The sequence below is a fragment of the Lepidothrix coronata genome, unplaced genomic scaffold, assembly GCF_001604755.1.
Source record: "Lepidothrix coronata isolate B3197 unplaced genomic scaffold, Lepidothrix_coronata-1.0 Scaffold35, whole genome shotgun sequence".
Lineage (NCBI taxonomy): Eukaryota > Metazoa > Chordata > Aves > Passeriformes > Pipridae > Lepidothrix > Lepidothrix coronata.
Window position 1 is genome coordinate 2978878 of NW_016690215.1, and position 19968 is coordinate 2998845.

The window sequence follows — 19968 nt, forward strand, 5'->3', positions numbered from 1 at the left end:
GCCAGGCAGTGGATTTCAGCCCTGGTGCCTGTTCTCGGTTCAGCATTGATGAGCACCCAGTGCGAGGGCTGAAGGCCAAAAGGCCAAAAGCGTGGAGCAGTGTGATTGCCGAGGAGAAGAGGGTTCTCTGCTTTCCCAAGTTCTTGCTTTATAAGGCCCAGGGTGCTGCTCCCCAGCTGGGTATGAGCTGCCTCGTACTCACCAGGGCTGTCCTCCTCTCGCTCAGCGTGCCTGTCCCTGTCCCGGGTGAGCCCAGGCGTGCCCCTCACTCTCCGACCCCTCGCCCTCCTTCCCTGCCGCCGCGGCCCCGGGAGGCCTTGCAGGGAGCCCTGGGCTCGGCCGCAGGGCCGCCTCGGGCAGGTGCTGGCGAGAGGCGCTGCCCGGGCCGCCGTCCGCGCCCTCCGCTCCCCCTCCGGAGGGGAGACAGCGCCGGCGAAGGGAGAAACTCCCCCGATACACCCTCCGCCTTCCTCGGCACCCTGCGACGCCACCCTCCTTTGAGGGTGCTGCAGAGAGGCGGCGGAGCGCTGCCGCCTCCTCCTCAGCCTCCCGGTGCACAGCCCGGGCTGCGGGCAGCGCTCCTGCCGGGCAGCTCCAGCGCCCGCTCCGATCCCGGAGTTACCCCGGGAGAGCGCTCGGCAGGCGGGGAGCGGGGCGGGGGGGGGCGGAGGGGGAGGGCTGCGCGCAGATCCTGCGAGCGCTGGTCCTGCAAAATGCTGCACGCCCAGCTCCCCGCCGGAGGGGGGTAGCAGCCGCTGTCTTCGCCGGCTCCTGCTTTTTTGCAAGGGCTGTTGCTGCCGCTGGACGCAACCTTCTCCCGACATGGAGCTGCTGCCACCGCCGCCGCTGCTGCTGGAGTGAGTGAGTGTGACGGGCAGAGCTGGCCGGCCGCATGGATGGATGTGTTTAGCTTTGTGAAGATTGGGAAGCTCTCCGGGTAGGTGTTTGCAGCCGCTGCTGCTGCTCCGCGAACCGCGGGCGTCCCGCGGCTGCGGGCGCTGCCCCTGCCCGGCGGGGGCGGGGAGGGCTGGGGGGCTGCCCGGCGTGGGGAGTGCCCGCGCCGCTCCCAACTTCCCTGGTAGCGGGGCGAGGGTCTCGGGGGTGGGGTGGGGCGCTGGGTGCTCGCTGCCCCTGGCACCTGCCCGGGCCGTGCCGGTGTCGCCGCGCGGGATGGGTCGTCGCCCTCTCCCTCCTGAAGGGACAAGTAACGCGTCCCGCGGTGCGGCCGCAGTTGGGCGAGAGCGGTGCCCGCCGTGAGACGCCGGCGGCAATCTGAAAATGCCAAAGGGACGGCAGGAGCCGGAACCGGGGCGCGGTGGTGGTGGTGTTTGAGGGGTGTGTTGGTGTTTGTGGGGGGGTGGTGGTCGCGACGCCTCCGCGGTCGCGGTGCGGGTGTCGTTCGCGTGCCGGAGCGGGGGGTGAAGTTCCGAGGGAGCGGAGCGGGCACCGCCTGGCCGGGCCGGGCCGGGCCGCGCCGCCGGGGTGGGGGCTCGCCCTGCCCCTCCGCTCCGCTCCCGCTGTACGCGCCGCTGCGGGCACGCCGGGTCCCTGGAGCGGTATTTTGGGAGAAGTGGTGACATCGTCGCCAGTTTCACACGGCGATGGGTGCAGGGGCGCGAGTGGGTTTGGCGTCTCTTTTTCCTTGCTTGTAAGGCACGTACTTCTCGTTGTTTAAAGAGTGGTTGATTTGTATTATTTTTCTCCATTTCTTTGTTTTCCGAATAAACCTTCCCTTGACTGGCCTCGGAGTTGTGGTCTCACACTATGGACTGTTGCATTCGCAGCCGGTTGCCAGGCCTGTAGCTGCATAGATAGACCAAGAGGCAAAACAGCTCCTGTTAAAATGTTCCCACCATAGTTAAGCATAACTGGAGGTAGCTCTTCACAGTTACACATCTCAAAGATGCAGTACGAAAGTTCTCGAGTCACAGGGTTTTTTCAGGGTTCTGGTGTGGATAATCTTCCTAAAGGATTTAGCTTTGATCACTGTAACTAGAAGTGTTTCAAATTCTCATGATTCAGTGGTTCCTACACCATAGTTACCATATGCTTTTCTGTTTATGAAGCATATATGAGGCTGAAATGTGATGTTGTACAAAAGGGGGAAAGGCCTTGCTAAGGAAGCAAATCCACAAAAGGTGGCTTGCTCTGGTGACAGTCAGGTAGGCAGCTTGTCAAAATGATATATGGTCTTTAAAAAAAATTATTGCATGGCTGGAAGTTACAGAGTGCCACAGGTGCAGGTGTTGCCTTTATCCCCCAAAATTCCCACCATTGCACCTGGCTGTGATTACAGCTCTGCTTGTGGCGATGCCAGCACAGAACAGCTGCTGTCATTCAAGCACATCATTGTCTCATCCTGCTCACAGCAATTTTACGCCATGTGACAGCGCCAACACTAGCAGCCCGCTCAGCTTTCTTTGGGTCGTATTACTGGCTGATACCGCTAGAGCTGCAGCAACAGTAACTACAGTGGAAACTTTGAGGAGAGGGAAAATATGCTCACATAGATAAGGAACAGGTCATGTAGTATGATATTTATTTCCAGGTGATTGAATTGCGTGACCTTCTCTGTTTGTTTGGAAACAATGTTTTAGAAAAGCTCTCAGGTCTTCATGTCACACTTGAGCTAGAATCAAAGGAAGAGAAAGGGATGTGCCACTAGAAAATATTAAGTCAGGTGCATGGCAGTGTTTAGATAGATATATTGTAAGCTTGGTCTTTGTAGGTCCGTATGAAATCTGTAGCTTTCTGCATACTTGAAGACACAGCTCTTACCAATGCTGAGATTACTCTTTAAGTAAAGGCAGACCATAGCAATTCTCCAGAAGAAGCTGGAAGTTCCTTCTGAAATGAAATTGCAAGTTTCAAGGCTCATATCTGAATTTGAATCAGCATGATTCAAAGATATTAAGTACTTAGGGACTGTGTTTATCTTGTAGATTGCAGTAAATAATTTCTGCACCAAACTACTCTTTTTGTTTCTAATTTTCCAGTTGTTAAAAAGACCTAATAGTTTACACAGAACTTGACTTTACTTGCTGTTTCCTAGGTAACAGCCAGGTATCTGTTCCAATTTTATGAGAGCTTTATGAAGCAGATAGGTTCCAGTATAAACCCCATTTTTAATCCCTCTGTGCATTTGAGTTGGAAAACTAGTTTGCCCGAAAATACCAGTTCTTTGTTTGCTGTTAGAAGGAAGGCTTTTCTGAAAGAAAGGAGTGAGATGGTAAATAGTATTTAACTGAGATTGTGATCTTACAGGCAGATTACTTAGAGAAAGTTGTTTTGAACATGGCTAGTGCTGAATTTTTTTATAATATTCAGTCTCTTTTAAATTTTGTTGTGCATTCAGATCTCCTCATTTTAGGTTGCAAGTCTGCCATTGCAGTTTTAGTCTGCAGCCTTGATTCTGCAGGCAGTGGCATAGGTAAGCTCTGTTATGAATGACTACTGGAAGGGATGCTTCCTAAAGTCATAGTATAATTTTAATAGATCTGGTGAGAATTTAAATTTTGTTTCTGCCATTTAATGTATAAGAGACTTTATCTAGAATAAGCTTAAAATGGGGTATAAACTCTTAGAAAGTGGCTACTGGATATAAAATTTTACATAGCATACATAAAGAAATTATGTTTTAATTATCTGTGCACAGGTTTTTTTTTATGTGATGGCTGTGTGTGTAGGGTCTTTTAGAGGCTCTCACTTCTACAACTGCTTCAACAGTTGCCCATATATGCTAGGTAAGTGGGGAGTAGGGGCATAATCTGGAAAAGGATTATATACAGAAATGGAAGAGAATGCCAAACTGGTTTTATGACAAATGTGATCTCTGGTAATCCTGTCCTTTCCTTGCCTTTGTAGGTCTGTCACGTTGTGTACTATGCATAAAAATACAGATGCTTCATGATAAAGTTTCTGTTAATTTTGAAAGATTGGAGATACCCATCTGACATTGGAAAAAAAATACTGTGTAGAAATACTGATCACACTTTCCCTGACATAGCCTCTTTCCCACCCCCCTTTGGAAATTCACCAATCCGGTAATAGTCTGGAACAAATGTTTTGGTATAAATCTTATGGCGTCATTCTCTGGAAGAAAAAAACCCAAAGAAACAATCACCTTTTTTGGTAATGAGTTTCCAAGTGTAGAGAATGATTGACAAGCCTTGTTTAATGGATCAGTATCTGATGCAGAGCTGTACAAGCCAAGTGAATATTTCTATAGTTTGGTCTGCATAAGCATGTATGGTGTGGTAGTGTCTGTAGTTTGGGAGGGAGGATTAGTGGGATAGATAAGATGCACATAAAAATTGCCAGATTAGCTTGGGTCAGAAGTCTGTCTTGCCTGGTATTGCTTTTAGCAACTGCTTGGGGAAAGTGTAGAATGAGGACAGGTAAGGCGTGGTGATTCTTAGGCATAGGTACAGACAACGGAGGAAGGACAGTGCTGCTGTGCTGAACATGAAACGGAGTGTTTTCTGATCAAGGTAAATCTGAGTACAAGGCACAGTGTCCAGTTTCTAGTCATACTGGACAGATGAACTATGAAACAATAGGTCAGAACAGTGAACAGAGGTTATAAAGAGTTTAAGGCTGCATTCATGGAATATATTTTTAGTTAGAAAATCTTTTTGTTGGGTATGACTGTTTTTGTGATATCTGTAGAGGTCAGTTCTATTTCAGGGCTCCCACAGCAGGATGTAAAACTTTCATATGGAAAGATGGCTGTCTGGATATCACCTGAATGTGACTGAGGGGGGTAGTGACCCTCCAGAGTTGGTGTGTGTACCTCCTGTGCGCTTCCTACTGTTTGTAGCTTTGCCAGATAACACTGGGGAGAAAATAAAATGTCTGCTTGAGTGGCCATCAGTCTGTAAGCTGTGGCAATACCGGTAAGGGTAGGGTGGACATTTCTGTCACACAGTTACTTCTGTGGGAGAAGTTCTGAACTCATGAAGTCATTTGTCATCAGAAGAGAAGACTCCAAGAAATAGGGCTGCAATATGGGGTAAGAAAGTACACATCTGCACTATGTCATTGTAGCTGTTAAAAGTATAATTAATGGAGAGTTAACCTGATAAAACAAACAAGAGGATACCAGGAAGATTTGGACCAGTCCTTGACAGTCATGCTAATTTGTGGTATGTGTAGGTAAATTTGTCATACCTGAATCTTTACTTTTCTGCTCAAGTTTAGCATTGCTATCCATTATTCTTGAGTTTAAATTTATGCCACTAAAACTGGATGTGAATAGCCATATCCTTTCTGTACCCCTTGGAATGAGCTTTAAAATAACAACAAAAAAACCCCCACAGCCCTGCATGCTCTTCTTTTCAGAGAACACTCATATATGGCTTTTCCCTGTGATTATGCTAAACATGAGGGTGAGTTTCTAACTGAGGAGGAACCTATTACATAGTTCTTTCTCATTGGGGTGGATAAATCTTGCATTCTCATCTTTTATGCTTATCTTTCCATAACTGGGAATCTCTAGTCAGGTGGACTGACTTAATATCTGCACAAATGTTTGGGCTTTTGGGTTCTTCCTGCTTATAAAAGTGAGGGTGTGGATCCTTACATTCAGTCTCTCACTTTACAGCATATGTCGTAGCCCTGTGCTCAATTTTGTTCTCTCAAGATACATATGGTCTTTAGATGTCCTGTCCTACTGATGTGAAAGGTTCTCTCCTAGATCTGTCTTAAAATCTAACAGACCAGAAGCTGTGCTTGTAGATTCTGACTACTAGGCCCTGTTGTAGGGGTTTTGTTGTTGTTGTTTTGTGGTTGTTTTTTTTTTTTTTTTTTTAAAAACAGGGAATAGGGTTGCTTGGCTTCATGGTTTAGGTTTGTTTGTTTGTTTGTTTTTTTAGCAAAGCAGACATATGTTTTCTAGATTTAAGGTTCTGAGATTAGCCAGTCTCTTGTTTGGTGGTGTCTTTTTGTTTGTTTGTTTTGGTTTTGATTTTTTTTTATTTTTATTTTTTTTAAGGAATTGTAGATGATTTTGGGATGCTTCTCTGTCTTTATCAGAATAGCACCTTTCTTTACCTGTGATTTTCCTTGCCTGCTTTTTATTTTCCTGTGAAGTTTAAAAAAACCTATCTTAATGGAAAGACAATTGAAAGTGTGATTAACTTACTGATGCTGTTTTGCATATGATTTTTGGAACAATTTTTATGAGTACTCTTTGAAATGACAATATTGTAGCTTGTAAGTTATTTTCAGTATTTACAAAAGACTCTGTCAGTAAGAAAGCCTATGATTATCCTTTTTATGCTCAAAGGAGGTAATTTAATTCTAAAAAAGGTTTTATTATACTGGATGATAATTCAGGTAACCATTAATTGATTTCAACTTTTTTTGTTGAGGACTGCATTACATTTAGTGACATATTTGTCTAGTCACATTAATATAAAAGCTTAACCTTATATTTTATTATTTGTTTTTGTTAGCTGACACACATAATAAAGACACGTGCTTTAATGTTTCTGGTGGTAGTAGTGTTGTATCTCGTAATGGCTTCAGCAGTTTAGAGATTTATTAAAACCACTCCTTATATTATGAACTGCTGTAAACTTGCCAAGTGGCCAGTGAATGATGATGCAACTCTGCTAAATATGTATGTTCTCTAAATGCTGTTTGCCTAGCGATACAGCTCTAAAAAGATGTAACCAGAAGCAACCTTGTCTCTTGAAAATTTGAGAAAGCAAAAAATAATAAAATAAATGCCACAAGTAGTGCTTTTCTTTCCCCCCTTCTACTAAGTACTAAATAAAATGAAATGAGAACTTTGAAAATTGATGCTCTGATTTAAGAACAATCAAAGCATGTCCAGGTTCCATGTAATATTTTTATTTCTAGGAAGATTACTCTTTCATTTATTTTCTTTTTTTTGTTTTTTAAAACTTCAGTCTGTGGTGTCAAATCTTTAGTTGACAGGGTTAAATCCAGAATCTTGTCGTAGTTTATTTTATAATCGTAACTTGCACCAATGTTTTTGTGTGTATGCATGTTTAAGGCAGTCTGTTAACATTTTCATATGTTTTGAGAAGACAGAAAAGGTTGTTTTGGTTTTTTTTTCCTACTACATTCACTGGTACCAGGAAGAACCTGAGGTGTTTTATAGTTTTTTGTTTAGTTTCTTTTTGTGGAGGTGGTTTGGTTGCCGTGCTGTGGCTTGGGTTTTGAGAAACCTTGCTTTTCTTTTCAGTCCAACAGATTCATGTGAGAATTTTCTGTTAAATTGAAAAAAAAAAATCTTTAACCGTAACAGTAATACAAAATGAGGGTATGTTTCCATATTTTGCAACACTCTAGGTCATTACAGAAGTGTATCAAATTGTTCATAGAAAATACAAATCATGACTTGAAATAATGACTGGATAATACATTCTCTCAGCTCTGTTTGTAATGTGGCAGAGAAGGGGTATTTTACTGCTCTTGACATCATTTTCAAGCAGTTATATCAGTGTATCACAACTTAGTATCTGACTGATGTGATGAAGAATTGAGTGAAGTCATGTGGGAGATACCACCTCCTATAAAATGAACCATCATCTGGGAAGGATCTGTAAGTGCTGAAGACAAATAATGCAAAAAATGAAATGTGAGGAAGGGAAAAATAATTTTAGATTCCAGTCCTACTGTGTCATCTAAAAGTAGCTCTGTTAAATCAGGGAAGACCATCCAGGTACATGAATTACTCATTTGCATGACTGTGTGCACATAACCTATTTGGATCTACCACATTATGGAAGCTTTTGGTGCTGACAAAGTATCAGTGTTTAAATATTGTAGGGACATGCCTTGAATGACTTCTGATAATACCAAATTGTACTTAAACCTGCTTTTCATAATCATGAGTAATGTGATTGGTTTTGTGACATACCTTCAAGAAATTTGTGAACTGAAAACGTTGCACATTTGTTGAAGTTACGTTTGAAGACTTTTTTAAAAGAAACAGTGAGACTCCTTCTGATAATTATTCCATTGACTGGAAGTGAAGCAAATAAGTATCAGTAGTATAAATTCCAATAAATAATTGCATATTCAAATCCTAGTAAAATCAACACTGTTTAAAATCCAAACATGTGAAAGTACATTGGAGCTGGAAATGTGAAGTAGTCCAGGACTCAAAAGCTAAATGGACTCTGACATAAATCAGGACCTGGCTGTAGAAGTTTCTACCAGTATTCCTTCAGTGTGGAGTCTATAGAAACTCCCTTTAGTAGGTTCATTTTTGGATATAAACTGAGAAATTAATTTTCATTAGTTTTAATAAGCAACATTTTGAATTATTATAAATAATCAAAATAATTAGGGCAATTGTCAGGTACTATAGAAACGTGGAGAGATAAGATTCTGGAGAACAGGTGGATATCTTGAAAGATTTTGAGAACTGTTGATGAAAAAATAGGTTTATATAGAGAATAGAAAGAAAGTGGTGAAGGCAAAGGAGGAATATTTGTGTGCTAAAGTCAGGTGCTGAGAATGAATCTTTTTATGATCTGGCTCCTGATAGAGTTTATTTTTGGCTTTTGTCTGAAAGTTTTGAAACTCTAAAGGAAAGAGACTTGAAATATTGTAAGGTGTTATGACCTTTTTGAATTTATAGATAACTGAAAAAAAAAGTATATATGTGTGGATTGATGAAAAACTATGTAGTCATTTACATTAACAATCAAAAAGACCAAGGAGTGTTCCTTTTGTTCCTTAGAGTTTATTTCCATACATTTAATTTTTTCTTTGTTTTTGGGAAGTGGAAGAGAGAAAATATAATTGTTGAAACCAATCTTGTTTAAGAAGAAAATCTGAAATCAATATCTGTAAAATTTTTTAGAACTGATTGAACCCTGTTTAGGATGAAGGTTTTCATTAAGGTTTTTTATATGACTTGGTTTTTATTGTTCAGATGAGCTGTCAGCCCTTCTTGTGTAAGTGGTCCCATATTTGTATAAAGTATTTTCCAGCATTATACAGCCTGTAGGGTTTTGCTTACCTTGCTTATAGATTTTGGAGTTTCACTGTTTGTTTTTAATCTTGAATTTGTGATTATATGACTCTGGATTTGGCAGTAGTCATATGTTTGGAAAGCAAAATGCCTGTTATTCTATGGCAGTAAATGCTACTAGGAGTACTAGCAGTTGCACCAGCCATGTAGAACAAGCCAGGCATGTGTTACAAGTCCGAGCTGTGTGTATTTCACTTTGTGCTCTGCGCTGGACTGAAATAGAGCAATAGAAAACTGGAGAAGAAATCTAAGTAGTTTGTATTTAAGCAGTTTAGTAGAGGCAAGATGCTTCATGTTTAGCTGAATGCCTGAATGATGGTGCTGACTTTGACTTGCTCTAAATAAGGCTATCACAAGTTTTAGACCTTTATGCCACAAAAGGAAAAAAAGGTAAAAAATTGAAGGCTACTATAGCACTACCTTTAAAGCCTTACCCACTCTATAATCATAGAATATGCTGAGTTGGAAGGGACACATCAGGATCATTGAGTCCAACTCCTGGCCCTGCGCAGGACACCCCAGGAATAACACCATGTTATGGGAGTGTTGTCCAAACGATGAAAGACTAAAGAAGTGGGCTGTCTGTTTAACACTGCAATACATAGCAGGTTGCACACCCATAGCAAAGACAAGTGTCAGTTGTTTTGACTGTACAATGTGCCTGATAAGTCAAAATGTAGTACATATTGTGTTCGGGTAGAAATGATCAAATTTCATATGCTTTATTTACTGGTGTTAGCTTATGGATCATATGAAAATTGCAATTTAAAGGCATCTGCTTTTCTTGATTTTTACTGTTTTATTTGTTGACAACCTCTGATGATGTTAACCAAATGGTTCAGTTTTATCTTTGAAGAAACTTTTTTTTTCCAGTGAGACAGCAGATAGTTTTCTCATGAAGTTGGCTATCTGCCTACATTTTTACTTTGCATGATGTATTGTACATTACCTGTCATGTTTACAAGGAGGGCCTTCTCCTCTGTCAAGGCACAGAGTGAAGAGGGACAGAGAAGAACTGCCCATGGGGGGTGATCTGAACTTCACTATTTTGCGTTGAAGGCAAGGTGAGTATTGGCTACAGTGTGTAATAGGGGAGGAGCAGCAGAGGTAGGAAGAGGGAAATTGGAGAAAGTAAGTTAATGAATGTTTTATTGAATGAGGGCTTATTTGCCATGAGTGAATTGAAGTAATTGGTCAAGACTAGCTGATCTGTATGTGAAGATGAACTTGTGTTGTTGCCTGGATAGGAATTTATTTGCTTCATAAGGCTGGTTGAATTAATTGCTTAGATGTACCGTTATCTGCATGACTGCTGTTTGAAAAAAAAGGAAGGATACGCTCCAGCATTGGAACAGAAAGAACTTTTTTTTCCCCTAAGGTCTTGAGTTTCTTCTTCAAAGTCTTTCTTTCTCCAGGGGTTTCTGGTGGCTGAGCTTGAACTAACTCAACACATGAAATAACAAGGTGGTCCCCAATTACCTGGTGCTGTCTAAAAGACACTATAATTGGGATGGTGCCTTTTCTCAGGGTAAAGCTCATCCCCTGAATTGGATCACTGGTGAGCCTGTGACTTTTTTTTTCACCCTTTGAATGCACGTAACTTGACTGCAAAATCTGTAATATTTGGGAAATGTGCTTATGTTTCATTCTGGCTTAAAAAAGTCCAAAAAAACCAGAGCATTTCTGCTGGTATAGATATCTAAACTGGCCTGGCAGAAGTGATCAGAGCATGTTGTCTTGGGCAGCAAGGTGGAAGGGGAGGAGGGAAAGTGGAGCTTCTGGTGTCTGCTCAGCTCTGTTACATTGCAGCACATTTGGTGGTAGGTGCTGCTGTGGGAGAACATGGAGATGGAAACCTCCCTTCAGTTGCCTCTGGGAACTGAGAAGGCTATGTGAGAACTCCACATGAGAGCAAATCTGGGGAGAGGGGAGTATCCTGATAAAGATGAGTTGGAATGAGGAGAAGCTGCTTCAGCCCCTCTGAAATTCCTCAGATCTTTCCTGGCTTCTCTGGCTTCCCTGTCTTTTCCTGCTTTCGAAGCCTGTTCTGCTGCCTTCAAGTGACTCGGCTTTGTTCGGGCACCTGTGGAATCAGGTGCAGGTTCTGTGTGCTAAATGCAACTTTTGTATATCGTGCATGTCCTGATGTATCTAGGTATTACACCCCTGCACCCTTGCCATACAGTCTAAAGAAACTGGCTTCCTATTATTTTTAAAAGCAGATTTCTCTTCATATTTTACCTTATTAGGCAGGAGAGGAGTGTGGTTGTCCAAAGGATTAATTTTCATGGATTGCTTGTAGAAGATGAACTGTCCAGGACAAATGAGATTTTTTTTTTTTAAATTTTATCTTTTAAATAATGAATATGTGTTCATTCATAGCAGTAAGGTCGCAGTTATATCCTTTCCATATACATGTTTTCCAGGTTCTGGAAGCTGTCTGAAGAGATAAGAAGTTTCTTTTCAAATGCTCTGTTTCTGAACTTGGAAAGAACATCTTCCAGAAGCAAGTGTAGTGTGTCTGTGCTGCTTCTGAAACCACAAAAAATAATTGCAGAGTACTAATGGCTTGCTTTTCAAATGCTCCTCATTTCTGAACTGGAAATGGAAGTTTTATTGGTGCATAATTAGCCTGAATTTTTAATTTTGCTTTGAACAATGTGGCTTTCTTTTTTTTTAACACAAATAGAGTAAACTTTGAGGAGTTTCCATTTGGTGATTTTTCAATTCCTTCCGTATCTTCTGTCATTCCTTATATCTATGTGGCACTTCAGCAGCCACCTTCCTTGTTGGCCACTTTCATGCTTTGTGATGTTTACCCATCAACTCTACCACATCACTGAAAATGCAGTCTAAAAACGATTGTAGTTACATGGATCTTGAAGGATATGTCTAAAGGATCACTCTAAAAAAACCCAAACCAAATTATTCTGTTGAAAAATTTTAATTTAGAACTACTAAATCTCTTCTGGCTTGGGTGCTTTATTGTAAAAAAAAAAAAAAAAATCTATCAAAGGAAATACTGTCAGAATGCACAATTAAAAACAATGTAGTTTTCACAGTTGGTTGTTTTTTTTACTAGATGGCTAATATCATGAATGTGCATGACTAATATTAGTCATTAAGAAGACCACTTTATAAATAATGTTCTTGGAATATGAACAGTGGAATACAAGTCTGTTTTGCTTTAGTTGATGTGCTTGGTCAAAAAACTTCCAATATCTTTATTTTGGATACTGAATATATTGCATATTTGTTTACTGAAAACACAGTTGTGTTTTTTTTCAGAGCAAAATATTGATTATTCTTTTCTTTTGATGGCCGTAGTAGGCATTAAGGTACTGTGACAGGTCTTGTTGAGAAAGCTGTGTTCTGAAATGGCAGTGAGGAAAACTGGTGGATTCTTTGTCCCTGCCAGTTGTTTCCATAGTTGCCCTGTTGCATTCTAGTTGTCTGTGATGTCTGAGTGTTCTGCCTGGTGCAGTGACTGTTTAATAGATTTTAATAATAACCTGTTATGTGAAGGGTAAAGGAGGTATTTCACTCTTTCAGATGTTAGTGCAAGCTTCATCCTTCATCTCAATGAAAGTACTTTGTATTTCTTTAATGGCAGAACATTGATTTGCTTTTTGTTGTGTTTTCTAAAGTTCGTCTTGACCTCACAGTGTTCTTTGGCCTTGTAATGGATAGACAAATGTATGTTTGTGGAAGTGTGTCCCTTTCATTTGTGTTCATTAGCCATTAATGTCAGAGTTCATCTCCTTTTCTCATGTTACATTCTGGTTCTCAAAAAAGAAAAATTCTGGTTTTATGTTAAATGTTTAAAATGTTTCTTTCATAGGACAAGGTAAATCAGCATTAGTTTGATTTTTCTTTCCTTTTTTTTTTTTCCCTCCCCTCAGTGGTTCATATTTCAGTTCTGCAATGAAGAGTTTTCTAATTAGAGGACACAATACCTGTTCTACTGGGTGTTATCTCAAGATAGCTGACATTTATTTTAGCTGCATAAGATATGACTGGTAGTATTGTATACATTTGTTAAGCAGGCTGTAATCATAACAACATAATCTATTGAGTGTTCAAAATACTCTTTTTTTCCTTCTCTAAATGTGGTGGTAAGCAGAAAACAGTTTGTCTTCAATTTCTGTGGTACAGTTTGCTGCTTTATTTCCTTTTCCCCATCCCCCTCCAATCAGTTTCCCACTCGAGCAGCTTTCTTTTGCTAGTTCCCCCCTTTCACAATGAGTCCTTAATGCTGACTCACAAGTTGTTGTGATTGCTTGGTGGTATTGGCAGGAGCACACGCATGTGTATGTGAGCACTCTGAGCATAAAAAGACACCTTCTTGCACCAGACCTTTTGGAATTAATTAGTTCAATATTTTGGCTTTTAAAGGTATTAGGGGGAATAGGTGGTTTGAGCTTTCATTTATGCTTATGTTCAGGGGAAAACAATTTTGAGCATTAGACAACAAATTCATGGTTGATTCTGCCTTTAGTGTATAGTGGCAGGAAGGCTGAAAGTTTGTGTAGTGTTACGTGAAGTCAAAAGGAAACTTTGCTCTTGTTTTCACATGTCTTTGCAGAAGTTTGATAGGTGAGGACAGCAGGACTGCTTTGTTTTTCAGATACATACAATAATTTTATTCCCTCTTTACTTTGTCATTTTTATTCTTTGTGAACTGAACAATACAGCCCTTACAACTAAAATGCAGTGGATATGTTTTCCTTCCAGCCAAACTGTGTGAACACTCCATAGGCCAAATAACCCTGTGTACAGCGTTTCTTTACTCAGTAAATAACAGTGTAACTTGAATCGCAGCCAAAAGTTCCTGTGCAAACTTAACTGTTGTTCTGATTTCATCTGGTAGGACCTGCTGTCCCAGATGCCGGTTCTCTCTGTCTGATCAGCCACAACTGGCCCCACATACTCCAAGTGGAGTTAATGAAGTGCCTTCAGTGCAGTGCTGCAGTAGCTATTGCTGTCAGGTCGGCTGAGGGAAAGAAACCTGCTATACATTTTCAGGTCTGCTTCCCAGTTCTGAGGGAGTGCTTCTACATGTGACGGTTCCCAGGCTTGGCAGACTCTTCAGCAGGGATGTTAAATTTGCATTACATTTCCAGATGACATAATCTATTCTGCAAACTGACAAACTTAGTCCAGCAACCGTTTTGAATAATTTACTGAAAAAAGAGCGTTAATAATGACAAAAGAGTTGCATGTTTGGTGGCATAGAGGTGTGTAAATGCACCGCTGTGCACACATGCCCACTCAGCTCACCATACAGCTCTTATAAAATATGTATTGAGAGTCTTTACTATATAAATCTAACAGTCATTTTGAAGGCAAAGACCATGTCTTTCCACTCTCAAGTTAGACTTTCATAACTCACGTCTGTTGCATTGAAAGTTATGGTTCTTCCACAGAAGAAGAAAAAAATACTACTTCATCTCTGAGTAAGATATTTCTACAGTTCAGGGCATGTTGACTTGTTTAGTATGTTTTGACATATATCAACATGCACAGAAAATGCAAATACTTAGTGATAATGACAGTGATCAACTGGATGGAAAACTTACTTGTGTAATCATCAGGCACTGACTCTGCCTGGGCTTGATGTAAAGATCAGATCAAATAGTTCATCTGTCACCTGATAAAACAGAATCTTATTCCAGAAGAAGCTGCTAGTTCTAATTGCTTCGTTGTTGTGTATTTTCTTTGATGTCAGGATTGTGGGGTGTGGAAAAAACAATTAAAGACAATTTTTTCCATTTATTTTTTCTCTTAGGAAGAACTGGGTGTTTGGTATCTGGTTGTCTGTAAGCTAATGAATACTGACTTCCAAATGAGGATGCCAAATCACCAGTTGGTTTTGAAATTTAAGGCCACCTTTGGCATTATACCAGTTAGATACTGGATGTTAGTTAAGAATTTTCCAAAGGACATGCTATTTCCATGTGGAATTGTTTTAAAATATGCTTTTCAAGTGCATAATTAAAAATACTTACACATGCTCAAATTAAAAATGCACTTTTCCCATTTTGGTTTTGAAACTGTCTGCTTTCCTCTGTTCCATGTCCCTATAGATTTTAAGTAATAGCAGTGACCTTTTGTAGTGACAAAAGAGTGGATCACCTGCAGTCTGTTCAGCTTTCTTTTGGATTTAGCCAGGAGTCTGCGCCCTTGGATGGGAACTCCATAAGCACTACTGATAGACTTTTCTCTGTTTTCTTTTTATTTTTCCTTCTCATTTTTACTTATGCAGTTCAGAAAATCAGGAGAAAAGCTTTTGCTGAGAATGTTAGACTTTTGGGAGGAGCTTTCCATGCAGGTTACTGGGTTATAACTTCTTAACCATTTGCAAAAAAACCCCTTGTATTTTCCTATGTGACTTGTGGAAAACCCATTAGCATTCATTGGCAGGGTCTAAACCCAGAAGGTTCTGTTCATCCACTACATAAGGAATGGACTTGATAGTGTTTTGTAAAGAATGACTTTGTTTCCATTATAATGGGTAATGTATTATAAGATCCAGTGAGACAATCCACGCACACCAAGAGGAAAAACTTATTCATGCTGGTGAATTTTAATATTTGGGAACTGATGAAAAGAAGGGGACTTTCTTAGAGATACACAAAACTAAATTTTCAGGTGAGGTAAAGCATTGAATTTGATATTTATCCTTTTTTTTTCATCAAAACCATTGGACTTTCAGACCAGTTATAAAAAAAAAAGGAAGAAAAGACAAAACAGACTCGAGAGAGAAGTTTTATGGAACAATGTATACATCAAAAATGAAGCCCTGTCCAGTAGTTGTGCTCTTTGCCAGCCTTAAATACCATCAAGAGTAAGATCTTTCTGGAACGTTATAGTCTGATAGAGCATAAAATGTGTTAGAATATGCATTTTTATTGCATGTAATTTAACTTCTAACTGGTGAAATTAGGCAAAAAGGTTCAAAGGTCAGTCAGCTACAGATTTCAACTATCTTTGAACTTAGTATAAATTTGTGGATAAGGTGTCATGAGGAATATCTATAACATACTTGCATTTTGGGAGATGTTCTATTTTATTTTTTTGATGTAACATATTGCTACTGCAAAGAAAACATAAGCCTCACGGCTTTCATATGCTTCATTGGGAAAAGTGTCCTCTCATCCATTTTTCATGGGCTGCACTGCATAGCGCTTAATTCTTAATACAAACCATAATTTAGAAGGATATTCAGACTGTAGCAGTCTGTATATGTTGGTAAAAACAAAATTGAATTTTATCACTATTTTTCCACTCATAGAAGATAAACAGTAAATAAAGTGATGAGAATCTGGAAGACATGCTGTTGGTTGGCTGGTGAGTGTTTGTTGGTAAATTAAATTATGATGACTTATGTTTAGATTTCTCCAGGGTTTTTTCAGTAGTTAAATGTTCTATTGTCTACAGGAACTGTAGAATAAATAAAAAAAATATGAAGGGCAAGAGATAAGCTGATTACTCTGGAGTGTCTCTACATTTGCTGTTTGGTATATAAAAGTGAACTGATGTTACCTAGTGGCACATACATTAACTTGCCTTCTATGTGAGTTTATAAGCATCGTTTTTGGAGCTGTCTACAGACCATGCAGGATACTCGAACAAATAATTCCAGAAACTAAAAAGGCTATATGCCAAATGATATTTGATAGCTGGTGAAGCAAGTGTGTAGGTGAACTCTAGAGCCTATTTGCAATGACATGATATATTCTAATATTTTAGTGACCTCCTAAGCTTCAGAGGAGTCCCAGTAACTTTGTTATCACAAAAAAAAGCATCCTTAGGTATGAAAATTTACACCACATTCCTGAGGCTATTGAGTGTTCCAGACCAGTTCATGTTGGCTAATGCAGAATACCAGATGTCCCTGATGAGCAGATCTGGGAAACCATTTGGCAGTAGCTAGTAAAAAATATCATTAGGCACAATGGTGTTGCAGAATTTCTGCTCTTCTTTGGATTTTGTGCATTTCATATCCCCTCTGAAGACTGGAGATCTGAGCCAACATCTGTCGCTCCTGGCTACTGGCATTAGGATATTCCAGGAAGAAAGAATTCAGTTGTAAATACAATAAGGAAAATGGGTTGGTGAAGAATATAATGTCTAAATGTTAAGTAGTTGTAATTAGCTGGGGCACCTGCATAGAAAAGGGACTCCTTGGTTTCCAGACCCTTTTCCTGGGTTTAGCCAGGGCTTTTATTCTCTCATTCTAACAAACGTAGAGCAGAGATGAGGCTTAGGGCTCCCAACAGCTTCTGTAGCTCTTCTCCAACACTGTCTCATTCCGTTAAGATTTCCCAAGTTGTTCTTACATACAAAGGTGCCTAGACTATGTTTCCCCCTCCCTTACTCAACTTTGCCTCTTTCTAGTCCCACTTTGTAGCATATATCCCACATGTTCCAGAGAAAACCATAGGTTATTTTACTTGTTCTTTTCCCACCCAGAATTAACATTTCTGCAAATACTTTTATTAGAGGGTAGTCACAAATGTTCATTTTGTTGTAAAATAAAGCCAGTTAAAGTGTTCCAAATCCACAAGACTCCAAAGAACATGTATTTTGACAGCTTCTACCAAAATGACTTAAGAAGGCTACGCTACTGGCAACTATAGTTTTCTCAAAATAGACCTCCACTGCAGTACAACATTATGTTGGAACAGTAGGCTACAGTGCAGTTGACTTTTCCCCCCTTCCTTTTCCTGTTCTTCATTGAAGCCAAAGTTGATACAGCTAAATAACCTAAGTTCTTATTTTTATTATGAAAATAAATATAAAAATGATTAAAATGCATTCTAAGTTTGGAAATGAAAGCCTCTTATGCAAGACATATCCAAAAATGAGCCTTTAATATTGCTGGGTTTTTTCCCTATGGAAGGTGCTGTTACATCTGATGGTTTTCCAGAGCTAAAATTAACATTAGGATAGGCTTAAAAAATTAGCTGAAAGCTATTTTTGTACCGTCCTTGGAAGTTGAGTACTTGCTGTTTTGTGTTGAGTGGTGAAAAAATTAAATCACTCTCATGAATACTGATCTGGGATATTTCTATAGCATGTTCCACCACAGCAAGTGGTAGTGTGCAGGTCGGGAATGCTTTCTTTATGATTCTATGCTGTTTTTTGGGGAGGAAGGACCATAGATAGCGCTGTGGCCCCTCTGTTCGACTGGTGCCCATGTCCCCCTCCTGTGGCTGTGCCGTATGCTCGTAAAGCCAGAAGAGGGAGCACAAACGAAGACCTTGTTTCTAAGGTGCAACTGTTAGCTCCATGAGGCAGATATGGAGCCATGGAAATGCTGAGGTCACACATGTTAAGTCAGAGTACCTTACTCTGTTGGACCACGTGTGCATAAAGAGTGGGAAATACCCAGCCGAGTGTTGGCTTGAAAAGGGAGGAAACGGGCTCAGTGGAAAAAGTGAAAAGACTAGGAAAAACTGTGTCTGACATGAGGACTTTTAAAGCAAAAGCAATTATGATTTGCTCTTTGAAGTTAAGTCCAGTGTATTTGGTTTGTAAGATCAGTGGTGCTTTTCATGAATCAAGAATGAATTTGTGTGTTGTGCAGACCAGATATGTTGGATAGGTGAGACTTAGGCCTTCTAGAGCTTATTCAAATGTGGTTTTTTAAATGTAACTGTTGTGTCTTATTGTAGGTCCTGTAGCATATTCATAAAGTCTTTCTTGTTTTTTATAAGCATACTGATTTGTAGGGTTGCTCATTTGCAAATATATATAAATTCATTTGCATTTTTAAAAGATATGTATTTATTAATGATAATATGCAAACATTGTGTGATGAGCATAGGTAGTGAAACTTATCACTAATGACAAATATGTAAGGACACTGAGGTGTTGATTAAACTTCACAAATTCATCTCCTTGATGTAGGCAATAGATATTTTGGTTGCAAAGGCCTGTTGACACATATGTAACTGCTTCCTACTCAAATTAGGAGACTTTCAAGAGTACAGTCTTCTCCTGAGTGTTTTCTGAGACCTAACCTTGGCTGCATTAGCTTATTTGAGGAGTGTGATACAGCTGAATGATATTTTGAAAAGAATAATTAAAAAAGCAAAGCTGCAATCTTATTAGCGTCTTGCATTCTTTGGTTGTTTTTGTTTGTTTGTTTGTTTTGTTTTTCAGTTTATTGTTGGGATAGAACTCCAAATTTCACGTCTGCATCTATTTGCTTTATTACCTTAGATGTGCCATTTCCAGCGTTCTGCTCCTAGACTTAACAAGCCTATCCGGGACACTAAAGGAGAACTGTCATTTTGAAGCTACTCAGCTGAAGTGTCTTTGAAATCAGTGTAGAAAGCTCCAAGACTATTTTTGTTCCCTTTTTAATTTTTAGAGAAGATGTACTGATGTGTTGTATTATGCAGTTAGTGGTCCTTAGAAGAGATGCTACAGAAGGGTGGCCTCCCACAAGTCTAGTAGAGGGTAGACCCCAAATGGACATGATTTATATTTAGGAGCTATACCAGTCTGAAGGCACACTGGGGATGACTTAACAACAACCCTTTTCTTGAGACAGTTTATTCCTAAACTGTATAATACTGAATTTGGAGAAAGTATTTTAGTGCTTAAGTGGGGAAAGACAGTCCACTAGAACTGTAGTATGTGCCAACGTTGCATGATAAAACAGAAAGGCACCATTAAATTAGGAGTGCTAGCGTAATTCCTCTCTCTTCATACAGCATGTTTACTGTCACTCATGGAAAATTCCAGGACTGTAGAGTATTCATATGTGCTGTGCCCTATAAAAGGCCCTATGAAAGCTGCATTCCCACAGTGTGGTCATCTCTTCCTGTCTACTTGGGTTGCTCTGTTAGAGATCAAGGAGGAGATGATTGAAGCCCTTTCTGTTTGTTTGTTTTCTCTTGAAGATGACTGAGGCTATGAAAGAACTGTGGTGAGTTGTCACT

General features: G+C 40.1%; 1 protein-coding gene across 2 annotated transcripts in view; it reads left to right on the forward strand.

The window, feature by feature from the left end:
- Nucleotides 1-727: 727 nt before the first annotated feature.
- The window catches only part of FRMPD4 (FERM and PDZ domain containing 4), a 299178-nt gene continuing 279937 nt past the window's right edge, over nt 728-19968 (forward strand). For both annotated transcript variants that reach the window (XM_017812340.1, XM_017812344.1), the window contains exon 1: nt 728-937. In XM_017812340.1, coding sequence (XP_017667829.1) covers nt 897-937 — 41 coding nt within the window. In that variant the 5' untranslated portion in view covers nt 728-896. The remainder of the gene's footprint in view (nt 938-19968) is intronic.